At 44.6% G+C, this 20,596-nt stretch overlaps 2 protein-coding genes across 12 annotated transcripts in view; one reads left to right on the top strand and one right to left on the bottom strand.

Annotated features, from left to right (window-relative positions):
• Window positions 1–5,620, bottom strand: part of SRGAP2 (SLIT-ROBO Rho GTPase activating protein 2) — a 276,234-nt gene extending 270,614 nt beyond the window's left edge. For 9 of the 10 annotated variants that reach the window (XR_007130747.1, XM_047752469.1, XM_047752471.1 and 6 more), the window contains exons 1-2: window positions 5,465–5,611; window positions 3,087–3,695 (exon numbers count right to left, since the gene is read on the bottom strand). Coding sequence is in view for 9 of the 10 variants with exons in the window: in XM_047752469.1 (XP_047608425.1) it covers window positions 3,087–3,153 (67 nt within the window). In the remaining variant the exon portion in view is untranslated. Of the gene's footprint in view, window positions 1–3,086; window positions 3,696–5,464 lie in introns of all 10 variants that reach the window. The other variant, XM_047752470.1, reaches the window with a different exon arrangement.
• A 101-nt stretch (window positions 5,621–5,721) lies between these two features.
• FAM72A (family with sequence similarity 72 member A) lies at window positions 5,722–19,743 on the top strand. 2 transcript variants are annotated; one of them, XM_047752478.1, is made up of 4 exons: window positions 5,780–7,244; window positions 9,580–9,657; window positions 13,787–13,911; window positions 18,551–19,743. In XM_047752478.1, the coding sequence occupies exons 1-4, from the start codon at window positions 7,093–7,095 to the stop codon at window positions 18,643–18,645; spliced, it is 450 nt and encodes a 149-aa protein (XP_047608434.1). In that variant the 5' UTR covers window positions 5,780–7,092; the 3' UTR covers window positions 18,646–19,743. The 2 variants fall into 2 exon arrangements, with proteins under 2 accessions (XP_047608435.1, XP_047608434.1); XM_047752479.1 differs by lacking the exon at window positions 13,787–13,911 and having other exon boundaries at window positions 5,722–7,244; window positions 18,551–18,672.
• Window positions 19,744–20,596: the final 853 nt, after the last annotated feature.

The raw sequence follows: 20,596 nt of genomic DNA, 5'->3' as shown, positions 1-20,596 counted from the left end.
CCTACCATTATAGCTGCCACTTTGGAGTGAACAGACAACACAGCATTCACATTCACCCCAATTCAGTCAGAAGGAGCAGACTGGACTATTAATTATGGAGCATTTACAAGTACTAGATACTGTGCTAAATGATTTTGATAGAGTATCCCACTGAATCCTCACAACTACCTTAGGAAATAGATGTTATGCTGCCTATTTTCCACATTCAGATACTGAGCCTGGGACAAGTCCGGTGACTTGCCCAAAGAGCCAAGCAAGCGAGTGAAAGCACTGAGATTTAAACCTGGATCCCTTTGACTCAAAAACTTGCGCTCTTGACCACCAGACCAAAATCGCAATTTTCTTTTTTATCTCAGCATCTGTAAGAGAAGTCAGACTGGCAGCCCTATGAGTCCCATACAACACATAAAATGCTGAAGCATCATAAATCTGACCAAGGGCTTCCAGCTAGCGGGGGAACAGATCCAACCCAGAATTCAGGTCCTTGGTCTCCAAGTTCTATGACCTTCCATGGAGAACACGGACTCTAGAATTTAAGCTTCATGGCGGGGGAGGGGGAGACTTTGTCTTGTTATGGCTTCATCACTAGTCACCAGAACCCATTCAAGGTACTCAACAACTAGCTGATGAATAAAGGAGTGGAGTCCAGCTATCGTGGTTTGGCTGTGTGACCTTGGGATGGCTTCTCAATTTCTTTATGCAGTGAAGAGAGGACGAAGGACTCTCTACCTCCAGGTTTAAAATGAAGATTAAATGAGACAATTCTTATAAAGCATTTGGGAGAGAGCTTTGAGCACCCAAAATGTAATCTATTATTATCACTAATACTATTATTATTCATAGACAGATTTGGGCATCTTAAGGATTTTTTTTTCCTGCTCCAGTCAGATGATGTTTCATAGTAAATATGAATAAAATAGAATTGGGAATTGGTATACTGCTTCTAGTTTCACCAGCTAGCTGTGTGACCTTGGACAAGCTTCTTAATTTCTCCGTACTTGCCTCCTCTGTAAATGAGGGACTAAACCAGTTTCATAAGCATTCATTGGGCACCTTCTCTGAGTAAGACATCGTGCTCAGCCACTGATAAAATCCTATGATTCTGAATAGCGTCAATGAAAAAAGCATCCGCGCAAAGCAAAACAGTCCCCTGCTTGTGGCAAGGTTGACGAGAAACCCCAAATAGCCAAGCGCATTACATCATCTCAATGAACAATGTTTGTAAATACACAGAACTGTTTAATTTTGAGACACTTGTGAGATTTCCTTCACCAATAAGGAATCAGCAGATACAGTTTTATTAACACCTATCAGCCTTGAACCTTCCAAAAAATAAACATGTAAAATCACTTTGCACCTTAGTCAAACGGCATGTGCTTCTGGAGAGAAATCTGAGAAAGTCAAAGTTATTAACACTCCCTATGGCAACAGTTAAGAATAGGATACATAAAAAGAAGAATGACATATCTGGTTAAAACTGCAGGGGGGATTCCAGGAGCAAAATGCAGTGCATCTGGACAGGACACTGAGGCCAATAGCCTATTGTTTATAAAAACAAGCCAGGATTATGAACAGTGACAAGAGGCCAAGACCTCAATTATAACTCACAACCACACCTCTCCCAACCCCAGTTCAACTAAAACTATCCGTCAGTCAACTCCCCCATCTCTGTAATAAACCCACGAATATTTGCAGCCAAGTGGATAGAAGGTCCCTCAGGGCACCTCCAGCACTGACCAAGCTGATGACATTAAAAAGATCCTACAGGCACAATGGGGACCTGAAACTACCTTCCAACCTTCCAGGGATAAGGTAGCTGCCCATTTCAAACTCTACCCCCACCCTCACTCCCAGCAATCATTAGAGGGAAGACATGGCCCTTCCCAAGTCCTCTATGATAGGAAAAGGTCTCCTTGCATTGGTGCAGGGAAAGAAGGAGGGGCCCCTCCCTCTGTACTCTGAAACAAAGGAAAACCCAGAGCTCCAACCATGTGGTGTAACATTCAAGGCCACCCACCTCTCCCACCCCCCCCAGCTGAGGTCTCAATGGGCTAGAGCCACATGGCTTTTCCAGTCACTGGCCAGGAAGGGACAGTACCTTGCACAACCATATGCTGGGGCTCTTTAACAGGCGGGAACCCCTTCTATGGGAACTGCTGGTTTAAAAAAAAAAAAAAGGCTATCTAGAAAGAGGTTTTGATTTATGTCAAATTCAGTCGGTCAGGCAACTAGACATGCCCGACTGGTCACCTGTTTTCTCTAGGTCCACATTTTGCTTCACCCTTCACATTTTTGCAGAGAGAGACATGGGCCTTTAAAAGCATGTATTCTGGAGCAGAGGACAACACAGAAGGGTTAAACAATTATGTCTTCCCAGTCTCCAGAATCAGCACCACCCAGCAACATCCCAATTCCATTCAGGTTTAGGTGAGGGCGGAGACGGGGTGTGAGTGACCTTATTCTTTCTGTTCTCTGACTTCTGACTGAATGCAGACAGCCAGAGACCAGGCAGGTACAAGGTCCACCCAAGGTGGCCACAGACTTTCTGGGTCTGATGCCATAGCAAATGTCATGTTTTGATCTAGTGCATCAGGAAAAAAACCAAAAAAAAACCCCAAAAAACCCTGCCTCCCCCAGGGCTCTCCAAATGGTACACCTTCTCCACGGTATGCCTTTTCCTGCCTGGACTCCTCTTCCACCTCTGAAATAAATTCCCAAACACCTGTCAGATTTCAGCTGTCCTTCAAGGAAACCAGACCCAGGCACCCAGAGGCAAATTGCCGCCTTTCTCTCTCCAAGAACCTCCTGCCCCTCCCCCACCCCACTTAGCCTGGAGGAAAGGACTGCCAAAATAATGGCCAGCCCTAGGACAAGTCTAAAGCCAACTCCAAAAATTCATTTCCAGAGCCTGTGGCCCCTGCTATGGACAATCCCTCAGAGACTCAGACTCACCTAAGAAACCACCTCTAGGGTCACCTGCCCCCTACCTGCTCCACCCAAAGAAATGAACATCCTGCAAATCATGGAAATACAGGTCTCAATGGTCCACAGAGTACATGCATTATGCTATTTTTCAAAGCCCTTACCTTTGACCTGAGTATCGTACTCCGCTATGATCTCCTTATCCTTTTTGAATTTGGCTGGAGACGTCATGTTTTCCTTCTTTCTTCCAAATTCGAATTGTGAATTGATAGATCCACGGGGAAAATCCAACCACCGAAATCAATACCTCCAAGATCGCTTCTCCGGCGGGCAGAAGGGGCCCCCCGCGGTGGTCTCCAGCGCTCCGGGGAGCGCGGGCTGCGGGTTGGGCAGGCGACTACGGCGGGCACATGCAGTCGGTGGGCGCTGGGGCCGGGCGCGGCGTTGGTCGGTTCCTGTGCTAGAGCCCAAGCCGCAGCCTCAGCATTAGCCAGGAGAACTGCAGCGCCCGGAGGTTGGCCTGGGGTCTGACATCAACGACACAGGCGGGGAGTGGAAGTCCTTCCGCACAACATGGTGTGGGGGTGCGGGGGTGTGGACGCGCCCAGCTGGGTCCCCGGGAGGGAGCGGGTGCGTCTCTGGGTGCTGGGGGAGGGCTGGGCGTGCTTCGCGGTTTTTTGTTGCACAGACTCGAAGATGCTGCAAATCAAATCCCAAACGGGAGCCGCAGCAGCGTAGACTGGATCGGAAGTCGTTTGCTCCGGTTCACTTGCCTGTAAATGCAGGGGAAAGGGGAGGGGGCGATCAGCCCCAGTGCAGATCCTAATCGCTGCGGGGGTGGGGTAGGGGACGCCGTTTCCAGGCTGGCCTGGGCCCATTCATCTCGGCCAAACGCCGCCGGGCCCTCAGAGCCCGGCGCAGAGAGGTGGGGAGGAAGGAAGCTCCCTCCGGATTTTGTTTTAAGGCTGAAAAAAAAAAAACCACTTTGGAGCAGCCGCCTTAGAAGGCTTTGGGTGGGGACTGCGGCGGGAACGCGGGGCTCCGGGCGGGGACTGCGGCACCTCGGCGGACTCCCGAACTGGGCAGCGTCAGCCGGAGGGAACTCTCCCGGCCCTGCCTCCGACGCGGTCCCCGACCCGGGCTGGGACAACTCCCTGGACTTCAAAGGAGATCAAAGCCGGGGAGGGACAAGGCACCCGGGCACAACTTTTCTTCCCCTCCGCCCCTCCTCTCAGTTGTTTTGTTTTTGGTTACTAGCTTCTCTTGGCAGCAAAATGTTGCGGGGGGGGCGGGGGGGGGGTAGATCTGCAGGAAAAAGCCTGCTCGGCACGGGACACATCCAGGAAAACAATGTGGTCGGCAGAAGCAGGAAACTGGTTAGAGCCGAGGGTCGGAGTCGGGAAAACCGGGAAGGCGGGGGTGGGGGGACGGGGGGACGGAAGGCAGCCACCGCCTGTCCCAAGTCAGGGACAAGAGTGACTCTAAATGCCACCCCTAATTGGTCACCCAAGCCCAGAGATCCCAGATACCGCACCCAATCCCAGGCTGGGGGTTAGGGCAAGGCCAGTGAGGGCAGCAGTCCCGACTCCTCGCACCAGGAGGTGCCCTAGGAGATTCCGCTTCGACCCAGGCCCAGGAGGCGGGAGAGAAGAGGGCGGAGTGTAGTGCCGGGAGTCTCGCTACAAGACGCGCTGTAAGCGGCGACTCTCCCTCCTGGGCCGCCCGGTTCCCTTTCCGCGCCGGGAGTCTCCCACTTCCCCCGCCTGAAGAAAGGGCCGCACTGAGGGAGGAAGGGAGAGCAGAAGCGGCGTGGTGATTCAGGCCGGCAGGAAGAGAGGAGGGGGGTGAGAGGTGGGGTCCTAAGACTGCACGGGAGCCAGGGATAACTGGAGCTTCTGCACGCGCTTGATAGGCGGGGAGAGGGCAAAGGGAGGATAACCCAGGGGCTGGGGGGGAAGTTAGGAGACTACTGTGGGCCGCGATGCTACACGCAGCGCTAGGATGTTAACAACTTTGCGGTTCCAGATATGTCTGGGAACTGGAGCGCGTAAAGAGGAGCCATTCAGGTCCGGCTGGGGGCTCGGGCAGGGGAAGAGCCCCGGAAGCAGTGCGGAACACCCATTCTTCTAGGTCCAGAGCTGTAACTGGGCTGTCTGCCGGGGCTTGGAGACAGAGTAAGAGGGCAGCTGATGGCTGCAAGTGATGCCACCGACGGTTGCCAAAAGGTGGACCGAGGCTGCCCATGTGCAGGACTTGGGGAAGGGGCTGGGTGCGGACTGCGCGGCTGCATGTGAGCCAACGCAGAGTCCTAGGCAGTATGGTAATAGGCGGAGATGCAGTCCTGAGTAGTATTATGGGCTGTACTGGGAGACTGGGAGTAGGTCATGGGGGGAGGGGGTCTGAGATATTCCAAGCGACAATGTTAAAGCGTTGCCGAAAGCAGCATCCGCGCCCTCTCCTTCCCGCCCCTGCCCGGGTTTGTTCAGTCAGGGCTCCAGCTCCGCGGCCGGGAAGAAAAAGGGGAGAGGGAAGGAGCCTTTACCTGGCTCTGACGCGACGGGTCCCAGGCCCCCGGCTCCGCTTCCCACACAGAGTTCTCCTCCCCTCTTCCCCGCCACCCGCTTCTACGCAGATCGGTCCCCTAGTCCCCGGAGGAGCCTCCGCCAACTCCGCAGGACCCCGCCGGGAAGCAGAGCCCACCCCCTTGCCAATCACCACCCGTTTTCTATCGACCGATGGGGCTCTTAGCCAATAGAAATAGCTGATCCCGAGAGGCCTGGAATGAGGAGGAGGAGCTGGCGAAACTTGGGGGTGTGACTAGCACTACCGAGGCGTGGTCACAGAGTAAGCTCCTCCCAGGGTTGCCGAACCCAAAGTAGAACTGATGGGCGGGATTAAAATGGAACCCACAGCCAAACACATACTCCAGAGAGAAGGCACGACCAATTGGACCGGGGTAGAGAGGAGGGGCGTTGCGGAGAGTTTTAGCCAATAGAGAGTATAGACCGGCGGGAACCTTTAGAATCTCTTCCAATAAAAAGCGCGAAGGGCGTGCCTTGCTTCTCTCACCGAGGCGGGAGTAGGTCTTACCCCAACCTCCCAGGGCTGACCAATGGGATCGGGGGCGTTGCCAAGATCCGCCAACCAGAAAGCCGAGTGGATCTAGGCACCGTTACTGGGGCGTGGCGTACGGTTTCTTAGCCACTAAGATCTCGCCAGGGGCAGGCTCCCAAGCCTTCCAATGCGGGACATGGGCAAACTCTAGTTCTCCCAATCGGTGCGCGACGCTGGCAATTCAAACTGACAGCCTGTTGGAAAGGCAGAGAGCGGAAGAGGGAGCAAAAAACGACCTGTTCGGTAGCAGAGACCTCAATCGGTGGCAGAGACCTCCACGCCGTCTGAGCCCCTAAAGCGACCTCTGTCCCGCCCCACCCATACCACCGCGCGCTCTGGAGCGGCCGTTCGGGAGAGACTTGAGGGGACTGCGGGGGGCACGAGGGAGAGCCGAGGGGAGGGAGACGCGAGAGGAACCGCGCGAGAGCCCGCACGCTAAGGGCTGGGGGCTGCGGGGAGAGAAGTGAAGCGGTGGGCCTGCGAACGAGCACAACAGAGGAGGGTCGCGGGAGGCCTAAGGAGCACCCGGGATCCTTCCAGTGGGAAAGCTGAGGAGATTTCTGAATTCTGGGGAGAAGAGAAAGATTTCCAAAGAGGAGGCGTGGGTAGGGAAGCTTAGCCTGCGATCCCAGAGAGAGGAATTGGAGCTCTCCGTGGGAGGGGCTTAAGAGGGAAGGTTTAGATAAAACACGGGAGAAGCTGAGGGAATTCAGCCAAAGGGGCGGGAGTTAAAGGGTAAAGGATCCTTCCAGACTGGAGTAAGGGAATATTGCAGAAAAGTTCCCGAGGCAGCTTGCCTTTTGTCTCCTCTCCACTCCCTTGCCCGAAAGTTGAAGAGAAAGTCAAAGTTGCTATTTCTCCCGTCCCTGTTTAGTAAATATTACTTATACCCTCCCACGGGAAAATCGAAAAGGAACTCATTCCCTTCTCGATTTTAGGGCCTAGAAAAGCTCAAGGCCTCGCAATTTGATTTTTAACCTGGGGGCATCAAACTAGGAGGGGAATAGCTCTTGTTTCCACTTTGAAAATCCTACATCTCATCCTTCCCCGGAAGCCATGTCTACCAGCTGTTGTAGTTTCAAGGACCGCCGCGTGTCCATCCTGTGTTGCAAATTCTGTAAACAAGTGCTCAGCTATAGAGGAATGAAGGCTGTTTTGCTGGGCGACACTGAAATAGACCTTTTCTCTACAGACATCCCTCCTACCAAGTAAGTCATGCTATTGGCGGGCAACAGTAGCCTTTAACTAAGTGGGAAAAGTGTTTGGCTTGGACTTCTGGGAGTCAACAAAGGAGGTTATCATTTTGGTGTTCCAGCCACTCCCAACAGTCTGATGATCCCCTGGGAGTGTAACTAAGGGGGCAGACTGTCTGGACGAAGTCTGTGGTTTAGCCAGAGTGGTCAAGTCCTGATGTAATGTGCTAGCTCAATTATAGTCATGTGATCTCTCAAGTTGGATCCCTGGCAGCTGTGTGCTGCCTAACCATCCTCTCACTGGATCAAGTCCACGATCCAGACTCTAGGTAATTTAGGCAAGATTTTCTGTATTGTTGGTGAGAGAGGTCATTTGAGTTTTTCATTTTTATCCTTGAAGTTTTACACCAAAAAACTTTCCCTAGTTTTCTACCATTATTTGCAATTGGCATGTCAAATCAGATCAATTGTCCATCTAATTCAGTATTCTTTCCTGCTCTCCCTCTGTCTCTCTGAGTGAGAAAGACTTGTGTTGATTTTCATGGGATGAAATAGAGACTTAGCCTTAAAATGATCCTTGGCTCCCATAAAGCCTATTTGAGACATTATGTATTTGTTTGCATACTTAAATCCTTTTTAAATTCTGTTTTCAGTCACTACCTATTATTGGGTAGTCCTTAAGAATTAGCTTCTTATTTGCAAAGGCCATTTTATTTGCTTTAAATATACCTTTTTTCTAGTTCTAAAATGTACTTTCTCTTTCTATAGTCAACTTATATGTGCCCTTACATGACTTTAAATATTATGCTCTTTATTGAAACTTTATCATTAAAGCAAAAAAGTAATTATCAAAAATATACCTGGACAGCTATTCTTTGGACACAGAGCCAGAGGAGTCAGGCTAATAATCAGAATACTTTCGAATGGATTTTATGATCACGATAGACACTTTAAATTTTTTTAAATATACTCAAAGCTGTGGACTCTTCCTTGAAATCCTATCTACATTGGTTTAAATGTGGTCATGCCTAATGACAAAGCCAAAGGCCCTCATTTACTGCAAAGATAAATGGGTTATTATTTCAAGTACCTCTGTGAGTATGTATGTGTTATAAGAAGAAGAAGCAGTAGTAGACAATAAATCTAGAAACTACTCTTGCCAAGTTTCTATGATTTGTTATCGAGCATTTTTCTTTTTAGTAGCACATACAGAAACAAAAATTTTAAATATTAACCCATTAGTCTTTGTAATACCTGTGGAAAGTTTAAGATAGTCACAAGGAGGGCTCAGATATGTGACTTGTTAAAGGTTAGGCCAGAATCTGGAATATAATCAGGTCTTTTCCCTTGTCTACTCTTCCTTATAATGGTTACAGTGGTGATGGATTAATGCGCTAACATGGACGTGAGTCAATGAACACACAAGATTTTTTACATGGAAGGTTTGTTTGTCATTTATAATGAGCTCACAAATATTAACTCTTAACAAAATATACTTTAGTTCTCTTAGAGTCTCTTTTGGCTCTTTGGGTTTACAAAATTTATGTAAATCACAATCAAAAGTACTTTTTGTATCAAGGGTTCGGAAAAATCGGAACCCTTGTGCACTGTTGGTGGGAATATAAAATGGTGCCACTTTAATGGAAAATAAATGGCATGTTCATAATAACCAAGAGGCAGAAACAGCCCAAATGTCCATCAGCAGATGAATTCATAAAAAAAATGTGGTTTATGCATACATTGATACATTATTCAGCCTTAGGAAGGATGTCCTGCCTGTCACATGCCACAACATGGGTGGACCTTGAGGACATTATGCTAAGTGAAATAAGTCACTAAAAGACAAAAGCTACATGATTCCCCTCATCTGTGGTATCTAAAGTAGTCAGATTCATAGAAACAGAAAGTAGAATGGTGGTTGAGGGTTAGGGGAAGAGGGAAATGGAGAGTTGTTATTTAATGGGTACAGAGTTTCAGTTTTGCTAAATGAAAATGGCCTGGAGATTCATTGCACAAAAATGTGAACACACCTAACACTTATGAACTTGTCCACTTAAAAAATGGTGGAGTTCTTGTAGTGATTCAGCAGTAACAAACCTAGCTAATAGCCATGATCCCTGGCCTCTCTTAGTGGGTTATGGAACCGGAGTTGCTGTGAGCTGTGGTGTAGGTCACAGACACAGCTTGGGATCAACGCCTAGCCTGGGAACTTGCGTATGCCACAGGTGTGGCCCTAAAAAGCAAATTAATATATATTTTTTTAAATGGTTAACTTAGTACATTTTGTATTATTTTTTTACAACATGTTTTTTATGTACATTTGACTATCTCTACACTTTTCCCTCTCCAGTGCAGTGGACTTCATTGGAAGATGCTATTTCACTGAAATCTGCAAATGTAAACTGAAGGACATCGCATGTTTAAAATGGTAATTTGTGGCAATATTCCAAATAGCCCTGGGTTTAGGAGATGGATGTTGACACCAAAGCACAGAGTTCAGTGGACTGCATCAAGCACTGGTTATCACCCATGCGATGAGCCGTTGAAAAACCATTTGTTACACAGAACTGTTTTTTAAAAGGGTCTCGTGGCACTTTACATGTGTATATGATTTTACAGTTTCTCCAAGTGTATTAACAAATATCTGCTTTAACTTTCAGAAACAAGCAGTGTAGTTTTGGGGGGAGAAAGAACACTTGGATTTGTAGTCATAAAAATCAGGTTTGAGCCTTGGCCCTACCTTTATTCTCTATGTTAGCTTGAGTAAACGCCTTAAACCTCTAAGCCTCTGAACCTCTGTTTCCTATTTAATTTCTATCCTAAGACTATAGTTGTCATCTTAAGATAGAAATTAAAATATCTTTTGTGTTTACTTTGTAGGGTTGTTAAAGATCAAGTACATTATGAAGGTTAAAAGGCTTGATAGGAATTCCCACTGTGGTACCCAAAGGGATTGGTGGTGCCCCTGCACCACCAGGATGCAGATTTGATCTCCAAGCCTGGCACAGTGGGTTAAAGGATCCTGCTGCAACTACAGCTTGGATCTGATCCCTGGCTGGCGAACTCCATATGCCGTGGAGGTGGCCAAAAAAGGGGGAAAAAAAGTTTAATAAACGGAGTTCCCGTCGTGGTGCAGTGGTTAACGAATCCGACTAGGAACCATGAGGTTCTCAGTGGGTTAACGATCCGGCGTTGCCCTGAGCTGTGGTGTAGGTTGCAGACGCGGCTCGGATCTCGCGTTGCTGTGGCTCTGGCGTAGGCCGGTGGCTACAGCTCCGATTCAACCCCTAGCCTGGGAACCTCCATATGCTGTGGGAGCGGCCCAAGAAATAGCAACAACAACAAAAAAGACAAAAGACAAAAAAAAAGTTTAATAAACTATAAATTATAACGCAGATGACAGACTTGAGTGTTATTAGCCCTTTTTAAGAGAAAGAAAAAATTGAGATTTCCTATTTAAATGGAGTTTGGATTATAAATTATAATCCTTTTTTTCTTTAATGGCTACACCTGTGGCATAAGGAAGTTCCTGGGCCAGGGACTGAATCTGTGCCGCATCTGTGGCAACACTGGATCCTTTAACCCACTGTGCCTCATTAGAGACCATGGAAACTGCTAAATGATGCAGGAAACAAATTTGGCAAAAGCACAACCACTAAGAGATAGCCTTATCATTAACTGCACTTGATTTTGCTCATTAACCTATGTCACTTTCTCTAATAAAAGGCCTGTGTGCTGAAACCTAGAGGCCTTTGTTCTTTGGAACGGAGTGCCTCCTGGTCCCCCACTTTTCTAAATGTAGGCATCTTCTGTGGTCTGTTAGGCCACGCTGTCCCTCTTCCAGGGTCTCCCGCTGATCTGCAGTGCTGGCCGCAGCAGTGCCTGGCAGAGGATTGAACCCAAGCCCCTGCAGTCAGATTCCTAATCCACTGCCCCAGTGGGAACTCCTATAAATTATAATCTTAATCATTTAAATTAGCAAACTCTTCTTATGTGGTCATGACCATTTGATTTCTTTTATTCACTCATTCAAACTGTATACGGAGGTCCTACCATGTGCCCTTGTTATAGGGGCTGGAACTCCAGCTTTAAAGAAAACAAAGTTACAGTCCTTTGGACATTATATTCTAGTAGGAAGACAATCAATCAGTCAGGAAGATATTTAAATAAATAAGATCTTGACTGTGGTAGGAAGTACTCCAAAGGAAAGAATAATAATTAATAGAGAATAAGAGGTTGCGGGAGTGGGTAAGAGCTACTTTAGATAGCTTGGTCAGGGATGCCTTCTCATAAGGAGGTAACCTTGCAGTTGAATCTTAAAGGGTAAGTTAAGAAGGAGCCAATGGGAGAATGTTCTAGGCAGAGGTTACAGCAAGGGCAAAAAACCTAAGGCAAGAAGAACCTCAGGTGTGGCAGAAATGAATCCGACTAGTATCCATGAGGACGCTGGTTCGATTCCTGGCCTCGCTCAATGGCTTAAGGATCTGGCGTTACCGTGAGCTGTGGTGTAGGTCGCAAATGCGGCTTGGCGTTGCTGTGGCTGTGGTTAGGCCGGAAGCTTCAGCTCCAATTTCAACCCCAACCCCTATCCTGGCAACTTGCATATGCTGCGGGTGTGGCCCCAGAAAGCCAAAAAAAAAAAAAGAAGATGTTCAAGGAATAAAAAAGGTGATGGCCAGTGTGGCTGAGACATTACAAGTATTGGATGAGAGTAATGTGGGTGGATTAGAGATGCGGTCAGAACCCAGATAATCTAGAGCAGCGACATCCAGTAGAACTATGCAAGCCACCTATGTCATTTAAAAATGTCTCGTGGGAGTTCCCGTCATGGCACAGTGGTTAAGGAATCCGACTAGGAACCATGAGGTTTCGGGTTCCATCCCTGCCCTTGCTCAGTGGGTTCAGGATCCGGCGTTGCCATGAGCTGTGGTGTGGGTCACAGACGCAGCTCGGATCCCGCGTTGCTGTGGCTCTGGCGTAGGCTGGTGGCTGCAGCTCCGATTCGACCCCTAGCCTGGGAACCTCCATATGCCGAGGGAGCGGCTCAAGAAATGGCAAAAAGACAAAAAAAAAAAAAAAGTCTCGTAACCACATTTTACAAAGTGAAAAGAAACAGGTGACATAAATTTTAATCATATATTTTAGTTAATCTAATATAGCCAAAATATTATCGTATCAGCATGTAACCAGCATAAAAAATTACTAATGAAATATCTTACAATCTATTTTTTTATTCTTAGTCTTTGAAATCGAGTGTATTTTTATACCCGAGCACATTTCAGTTTGGACCAGCCAAACTGCAAGTGCTCAAGAGCCATGTTTTGAACAGCACAGATCTAGACCTTGGTATAAAGAGGTTTTTTGGTTTTCATTTTTGGCCAATGGGAAGCCAGTGAAGGGGTTTTAACAAGGGAGCAAAGTGGTGTGATGGGTCCTTACGACAATGTTAGCTTCATGAGAACAAGGACTTTGTCCACTGCTGTATTCCTAGCACCTGGAACAGCCCCTGACACATAGCAGATGTTCTATAAACATTCCTTGAATGATTGAGTGAATGAATGAATTTGGGTGGTAATTAAAAGCATAGAATTTACTCTTGCAATACAGTCTTACAAGTAACTGTCAGTCCTAGTCCAAAAACAACTTTTGCTTTCATTTATTTGCTCATCAAGAAGATTGTGATTGGAAGACATGGTTTAAGTGGGCCAGTATCTTTTATAGTATTTCTTATAGGACCTCACAAAAACAACTGAGTCTCATATTTCACAGAGTGGGTACAAGCTATAATAGGAATTTTCACAACTCATGGTATAAGCAGTTCATATTGTCCTTTAAAAAAAATTACCAGCTAAAACTTTCCCTGTGTATACACTCTATTTAATGGTGACTAGATAGAGAACCAAAAACCTCTAGAGGAGCGAAGCATTTCTAATCAGAAAGATAACCCTGAGGAGAGTAAAAAAAAATAAATAAATAAACTTTTGCAACTTTCTCGAGAAGCTATGGATTTGCTTCATTTCTGAATTCCTTCAAAAACACTACAACTAAAATTAGAGCAGCCAGCTTGTGTTCAGTTTTCATGGGCTCACGCTGTCTTCCTACTCCTCCATCTGTTGAAACAGTTTTTAGGTGCTGGCATGGAACTAGAACATATAAGAATCCAACTTGCAGTCCTGGGGAGAACAAAAACCTTTTACTCACAGGTCTGAGTTTATTTCATAGATTTTGTTCATCCAGCCCATCAATTTAGGGTGCTTTACAGAACAAATCACAACCTTATGGCATCTGGAAACTAATTTCTGAAGGGAGCATGCGTAAAACAATACTAGCAAAGAAATAGAGAATGCATTCCTATTATTTCACGTAAGGACTATTTTCCCCCTTAACAGTAGAGCTGTAGCCATCATCAGAGTAAATCCCATCCCAAAGATCCCAGCAATGGAGGTTGTTAGGAGGAAATGAGATTTTTACACGGTCTATCTACTCACATTAGCATATAAAATGCTTCCATGGCCAGACATTACCTTATATCTAATACTATTTACTTTCTTTTTTAGTGGGAATATTGTAGGTTATCATGTGATTGTTCCGTGTTGTTCCTGCCTTCTTTCCTGCAACAATGGACACTTCTGGATATTTCACAGCCAGGCGGTTTATGGTATTAACAGACTCGACTCTACTGGTAAGAACCAATTGACTCGGGCATTCCTCTACAGCATTTCTCTATCAGTGCTTGATATGGAGTGAACCTCTCCATAGATCATTTCAGGATCCCCACTGAGACCTTCTCTAGTGGGGTGGATTCACTAGAGTAAACCTTCGATCCTTTCATCCCAAGCACTTACTTATGGAAACTACTAGCCAAAATTCATTGCCCTTTCTATTTTGATCATCATATTTAAGAACCTCGTACTTCTTGGGTGGAGTTCTTGACCTTTATAAATTAATACTTTAATTGCTCCAAATTGGTGACTTGATACATATCATGACTCCAGGGAATTTGGGAAGAATTTAGGTCAATAATCAATTGTGTGTGTGTGTGTGTGTGTGTGTGTAAAAAGGGAGGAGGGGGGGCTGGGGTTATGGGAGTTGGGAGGAAAGATGACTAGGTAACCTCTGCATTTGATGACGTTGCTTCAGGATAAAAATTGACATCTTGGCATCTATATTAATACATTATGATAAAAATTTAATCAGGGGATGTAGTTGATATCAATATGTTACACTGATTATCTAGTAGGAAAATATACAACCCATTCTTAAAAGATATGTATGTAATACATTTTGTATTGTCTGGAGCCTGTCAGTTTTGTTATAGGACACATGTTCTCATTGTCTCAAATCTATTTACACAATACACTAAGTTGGCTCTTTGTGGGAATTTTTAAGTGGGAACTGAAGTTTACAGAACTTCAGTTTAGAGAACAAGTCTAAAAAACTTGACGTCTGAGTTGGCACTCACAGGCTCAAGTTTTCAAATGTATGTTTTTAGTCCTCTTCAGAACTTAAAATGTATTCCTTTTTTTAAAGTATGATTTTCCTTCACAGACTAAGAGATGACGAATCGTGAGCTAGGTCATCAGAGGCTGTAAACCCTCCAATTACATCTGGGTTTTTATAGACTCTGATTTTTTTTTTTTTTTAATCACCTGGCATTCGACTGTGGCTCTCAACCCATTATTTGGAGGCCTTTTTGTTTTTTTCTTCTTTTTAGGGCCGCACCCTCGGCATATGGAGGTTCCCGGCTGGGGTTGAATTGGAGCTGTAGCCACCGGCCTACACCACAGCCACAGCAATGCAGGATCTGAGCCGCGTCTGCAACCTACACCACAGCTCACAGCAACGCCGGATCCTTAACCCACTGAGCAAGGCCAGGGATCAAACCCACAACCTCCGGGTTCCTAGTCGGATTCATTAACCACTGCGCCATGACAGGAACTCCTGGAGGCCTTAATTTAAGACTCTAGTACATTAAGAAGGCCATTTTTGAGCAAGGACTTACCTGAACCTCCCTAAGTGAGAGAGAGGCTCTGAATGTAAGCCTCCAGTTTATATTTGTGTCCCTCATAGAACACACATGAAAGGAGGTTTCTGCTTTGATACTGTTTTTCCTGCTTCATAGAATTCCAAACACAGGGTGGAGATTTTTCAATTTTGTTTTACTTTTTCGTATTGGTCAATTTTTCAAAGATAAAAGCCCCGCATTCTTCCATTCGCATTGAATCTAATCCATGAGAAACAGATGTATCACAGGATTTCCTTCCTCCCTTCTTAACAGAGAAAGGAAGGTGCTGCTTCTGTCAGATCCAGGCTCTTGGTTTATTTTTTCTCCTTTGAACCAATTGTGCTGAGCCCCTTGTGTCTCTGAATCCTGACTCCAAGAATATCAAACTTCTCCTTTGTAAACCTAATACTGAGGTTTAAAGCAAGATTTTCTGGATGCTTGATTTAAAGCAGGGTTGCTCATGGCACTGGAACTGTCCTTGAGGCATCCGAGTGAGGAGCAGCGAAAGACTATGTACACTAGCTTTAGAAAATTCTAGAATGTCTAGACCGAAAGGGTCCCAAGAAGTCTATGTTCTAGGTCAGCCTTCACATGTAGAGCTGATTTCCCAAGACTTTCCGGAGGAGGCCTGGGAGAGCTCGGTTCAGGTGCTCAGGGGTTGGCGAATGCCCTCCAAGTCAAGTTGTCTTCAGCTCCCCATTTACTTTTTGGGGTTCGAATTGTCCCTTTGATTTTGTCCGAGTGATTCCTTACTAGCCTGTCATCTCTTCAAAAGCAGAACCACATCCATTCTTGGGGCAGGGGGGTGGGGGAGGAGTGTTTTGTATTGTAAGCAATTAAAAAATACAAAAAAATTATGGAAAATAATGTGATAGACATGAATATGCATCAAATAGATGCTACTTTCTTGACTGATTAAATTCCAGCATCTCAACCAAAAGAGACTATTGACTGTTTTCACTGTTTTAATGGTGCACATCCTTGTGCATGTCTCCTTGGGCCCCTGTGCAAAATGAGAGGAAATATTAGAGCAAAGGATGAGTGATGGACCATATTTAAGATATATATGGGTTTTTTTTTTTTTTTAATTCACACAATGGAATACCCTACAGAAATTAAAAGAAATGAACTGAATCTATATGTATGGACATAGGTAAATCTCAAAAACATAATTTTGAATGAATAAAGCAAATTAGAAGAGATACATATGATACCATACTGTAAAAAATTTTAAATACACAAGGAGTTCCCTGGTGGCTCAGTGGGTTAAAGATCAATCCAACATTTTCACTGCTGTGGCTCAGGTCACTTCTGTGGCTCAGGTCACTGCTGTAGCATGGGTTTGATACCTGGCCCGGGAACTTCTGCATACCAGAAGTTCCCGGGCCAGGGAATGTTGCCTGCAGTTGTTTGGCCAAAAAAAATTAAACACACAAAAAATAATATATATTTTATGTGTGTGTGTGTGTGTGTGTGTGTGTGTAAAATTACCTGCAGTTGCATGGCCAAAGAAAAATTAAATACACAGAAAATAATATATATTGCCTGCAGTTGCATATATATTTGTACTAAAAGTAGTAAAATCATTCATGGTGTACTAGTAGTGGTGGAAACTGGATTCAAGTCAAATCTCCAAATCCCGGCTCATTCCATTCCACCATGTGGCCTGGCCACTAGCTCAGTCCGTGTGGAGTGCATATCTAGAGCTGCTCTGTCCTCCTCGTGCCCACACTGATGACTGGACAGCTTGAGATTTGCATTCTTCCTGGCTCTCTTAGAGGTCAATTTTTTTTTTCAACATAGTGCTTTGCAGTTACAGTATCATATGTGCCCGTAATAAACCAGCTCATTATCCTCTACTATATATGTGATCTTGTATTATATACCAGTACTGGATTCTTTAATGTGAAATCTGACTGTCCTTTCACAGTGAGGCTTTGTTTATTGTGCTGATAGCTACAGCCTGGTCCTAAAGTTTCTATTTCTACCTTGACAGTCTCTGGGCTAACCCCCACGTATATCAAGGATTACCATTGGTATTATAAATGGCTCTGAAACCTCGCTTTGTTTAATCAGAAGAAAGGTACCAGCGATTTCCATGCTTGTTGAAGAGATGAGGAGACTTATTCAGGCCTTTCCCATGCACCCTCCAAAGAGATACTTAATCTAAAAAGATCTTGTGAGATCGCCATTCTTAAAAATCACTAAAATGGATTTGAAAATTATCAATGTAGACTGATTATGGCACAATGTTGCTGGAGGCAGGGTTTGAGCAAATGGACTCCCAAGATCCTTCAGAGTTCCAAGATTTTAGGAGTTCTCTTGTGGCACAGTGGGTTAAGGATCTGACATTGTCACTGCAGCAGCTTGAGTCACTGCTGTGGCACAGGTTTGATCCATGGCCCAGAAACTTCTACATGCCACAGGTGCAGCAAACAATAAGTAAATAATTTTAGGCAAAAAAAAATTTAAAAATATAAAGATGAGTTCCAAGATGTTAGAACTCAAGCCCTTGCTTAAAAGGGTTTAAAGAATGTTTGTGTTCTAGATATTCTAGGAGTTCCTGTTGTAGCTCTGCAGAAACGAATCTGATTAGTATGTGTGCATAAAGACGCAGGTTCCATCCCTGGTCTCGCTCAGCGGGTTAAGGATCCAGTGTTGCTGTGAGTTATGGTGTAGGTTGCAGACTCGGTTTGGATCTGGCGATGATGCTATGCCGACATAGGCTGACAGCTGTAGCTCAGATTGGACCCCTAGATTTGGAACCTCCATATGCCACAGGTGCGGCCCTAAAAAGACAAAAAACAAAAATAAAATAGATATTCTAGATGTTCTACTAGTATCTAAATCTAGTAGTAGTTGAGATACTTTTAATATCTAGATATTTTATTTGCAGTTCATTCTTGAATAGCTTTTTTCTTAACTGCTAATACTGTTGTTTAATATAAGAACATGAACATGGAAGGGTTTTTTGGGGGGAGAGGGGTTAGCTTTTTGGGCCACACCCACAGCACATGGAAGTTCCCAGGCGAGGGGTTGAATCCAAGCTGCAGCTGCCAGCCTACACCACAGCCACAGCAACCCGGGATCCAAGAAGTACCGAGCCTGCAACCTATACACCACAGCTCACAGCAATGCTGAATCCTTAATCCACTGAGCGAGGCCAGGGATCGAAACCACATCCTCATGGATACTAGTCGGATTTGTTTCTGCTGAGCCACAAGGGAACTCCCACATACAAGGTTGTATAAACATGTTCTGAGGTATAACAGTAGTCAGCACCAAATAATGCTATGACTTTTTTTTTTTTTTTTAGGCGTAAACTTCCTACTTTGGGGCAACTTGCCAGAGATAGAAGAGAGTACAGATGAAGACATGTTAGATATCTCAGCAGAGGAGTGTATTAGATGAATAGAATTATGATATATATATATCTAATTTACTTTTTCCTATTTAAAATATGTATTAATGGATCAATTTCTAAATTGTTAGTGAGAATTTGCCAGTGATTTCTTTTTTCCAAAAACAAAAAGTGGGGCATTTGTTGATTTATTTATTTATTGTCTCGAATGAATTCCCTGTGTAGTTCTTTTCTTCTGCTTCTACTTCTAGCCTTTCTCTCTTCCATCCATCCCTCTGCTTGGTATAAGTGTATTCTGTATTCTTTTTTTTTTTAAGTGTATTCTTAAATTCAGACAGTAGAAGATTCTTTCATGTGTCACTCAGCTATCTCCCAATCTGGGGAAGTTTTTCTTACAACAAGATGCCAGATGCCGTTAATTTTACATTCCTAAATAAGCAGCATAACTATCCACCACATACATATCGCCATGCATAAATCCATTATATGAATCCATGTGTAAAACCATGCATTTAAGCAGGCATATATGGGTGAAGCTCAGTGGGGAATTAAAGCTTAACAGGGAATTTTCCGTGGTCCAGTATCTATGGGTACTGGCTAGCATATGTTATACTGGTGGTAACCATGTTACTATGGGACAAGACTTTGTGAATCAGCAAATAGAATAAATTAAAACTTTAAAAATAAAATGACGGAAGAAACCCTCTTGATTCCTCAGCATGATATTAGATGTATAAATTTGTCAGAAAATGATCAATATATACTGTGTATCAATATTATTTATTTACATTCCTCTAAAGTCATATGGATAGTGTATTATGAAAGCCAGATAAACTGAACCTCCATATTTAACTTATCCCATCCTCTAGGGCTTTCTCTGTAAATAGCAAATTTTAGATGAGTGGTCTCAGTTCCAATTCTTCGACAGAAAAAAAAGGAAAGAAGTGGCTTGCTTATGCCTTTGTACATTGTAAAGAGGTGGGGGGGTTTCTTAATTTTGTTTTGTTTGGAGCTGCATTCAGAGCTACACAGGGACTAAGACACTGGGATAATGTTAGGTTCCTGTTTTATGTTTAGCTAAAATTAATGTATCCTTTTAACGAAGAGCTATAGGCCTTTTGTCAACAGCGATATCAAAACAGACCATGTTACAGTTTTGTAAATAAAGTTTTGTTCTAAAAATGACCAGCCTTCTTTTAATTTTTTATTTTACCTACTTTTCTTACCTAAAAAATAGAGAAAAAAATATTTCTTATTGTACCCATTTTTCTTGCCTACAAACATAAAGGTATAGAATATAAGAGCTATACATTTATTGCATGCTTATCATATACCAGACACTGTTCTAAATGCTTTACACATTTAATTCACTTATTCCACACAAGGCACCCATGAGAGGTAGGTATCATTATTATTTCTTTTTTTAACTGATAAGACAGGTAAGGCATGAAGAGGTTAAGTAGCTTGTCTAAGGTCACACAGCCAGTCAGAGGTGTGGCCAGATTCAACTCAGACCGACTGACTCTGGAGTTCCAGCTCTTAATCTTGATGCTGTACCCCGGAGTACCTTCAGGCATGAATCAGCTATGATTTTATTTAGTCAGGACACATGCTGGATAACAGCTCCCTTGTTAGCTGACCCACGGTGAGGGCCTCAGTGACTGATTTCAAGGTTGAACAAACTCATGCTGGATCTTCAGGTAAAAGTATTGACAGAATCATCTGCTATAAATCAAGAGAAAAGATGCTTCAGGAAAGGCTGCTACTACTACTGGAAACCTTTTCCGAAAGTCACCCTGACCATCAACACTGACAGAAGGTCACCAAAGAGTTGAGTGGGCAACAACTGATTTTGGATCTGGGATTTTTTTTTCTTTAAACTCTTTTTTTAATGCTTTTTAAGACCACACCCGCGGCATATGGAAGTTATCAAGCCGAACTGGAGCCGCAGCTGCTGGCCTACACCAGAGACACAGCGATACAAGATCTGAGCCGGGTTGT

Source organism: Phacochoerus africanus, chromosome 11 (genome assembly GCF_016906955.1).
Source record: "Phacochoerus africanus isolate WHEZ1 chromosome 11, ROS_Pafr_v1, whole genome shotgun sequence".
NCBI lineage: Eukaryota > Metazoa > Chordata > Mammalia > Artiodactyla > Suidae > Phacochoerus > Phacochoerus africanus.
This window is presented reverse-complemented; position numbering and strand designations above follow the sequence as displayed.

What these genes read in the sequence shown, in the direction of transcription:
- FAM72A (XM_047752478.1), top strand. Translation starts at nt 7,093, where the DNA reads ATGTCTACCAGCTGTTGTAGTTTCAAGGACCGCCGCGTGTCCATCCTG. An exon ending in ACAGACATCCCTCCTACCAA is followed by an intron (nt 7,245 to 9,579) that starts GTAAGTCATGCT and finishes TTCCCTCTCCAG; the next exon opens with TGCAGTGGACTTCATTGGAA. An exon ending in GACATCGCATGTTTAAAATG is followed by an intron (nt 9,658 to 13,786) that starts GTAATTTGTGGC and finishes TTTCTTTTTTAG; the next exon opens with TGGGAATATTGTAGGTTATC.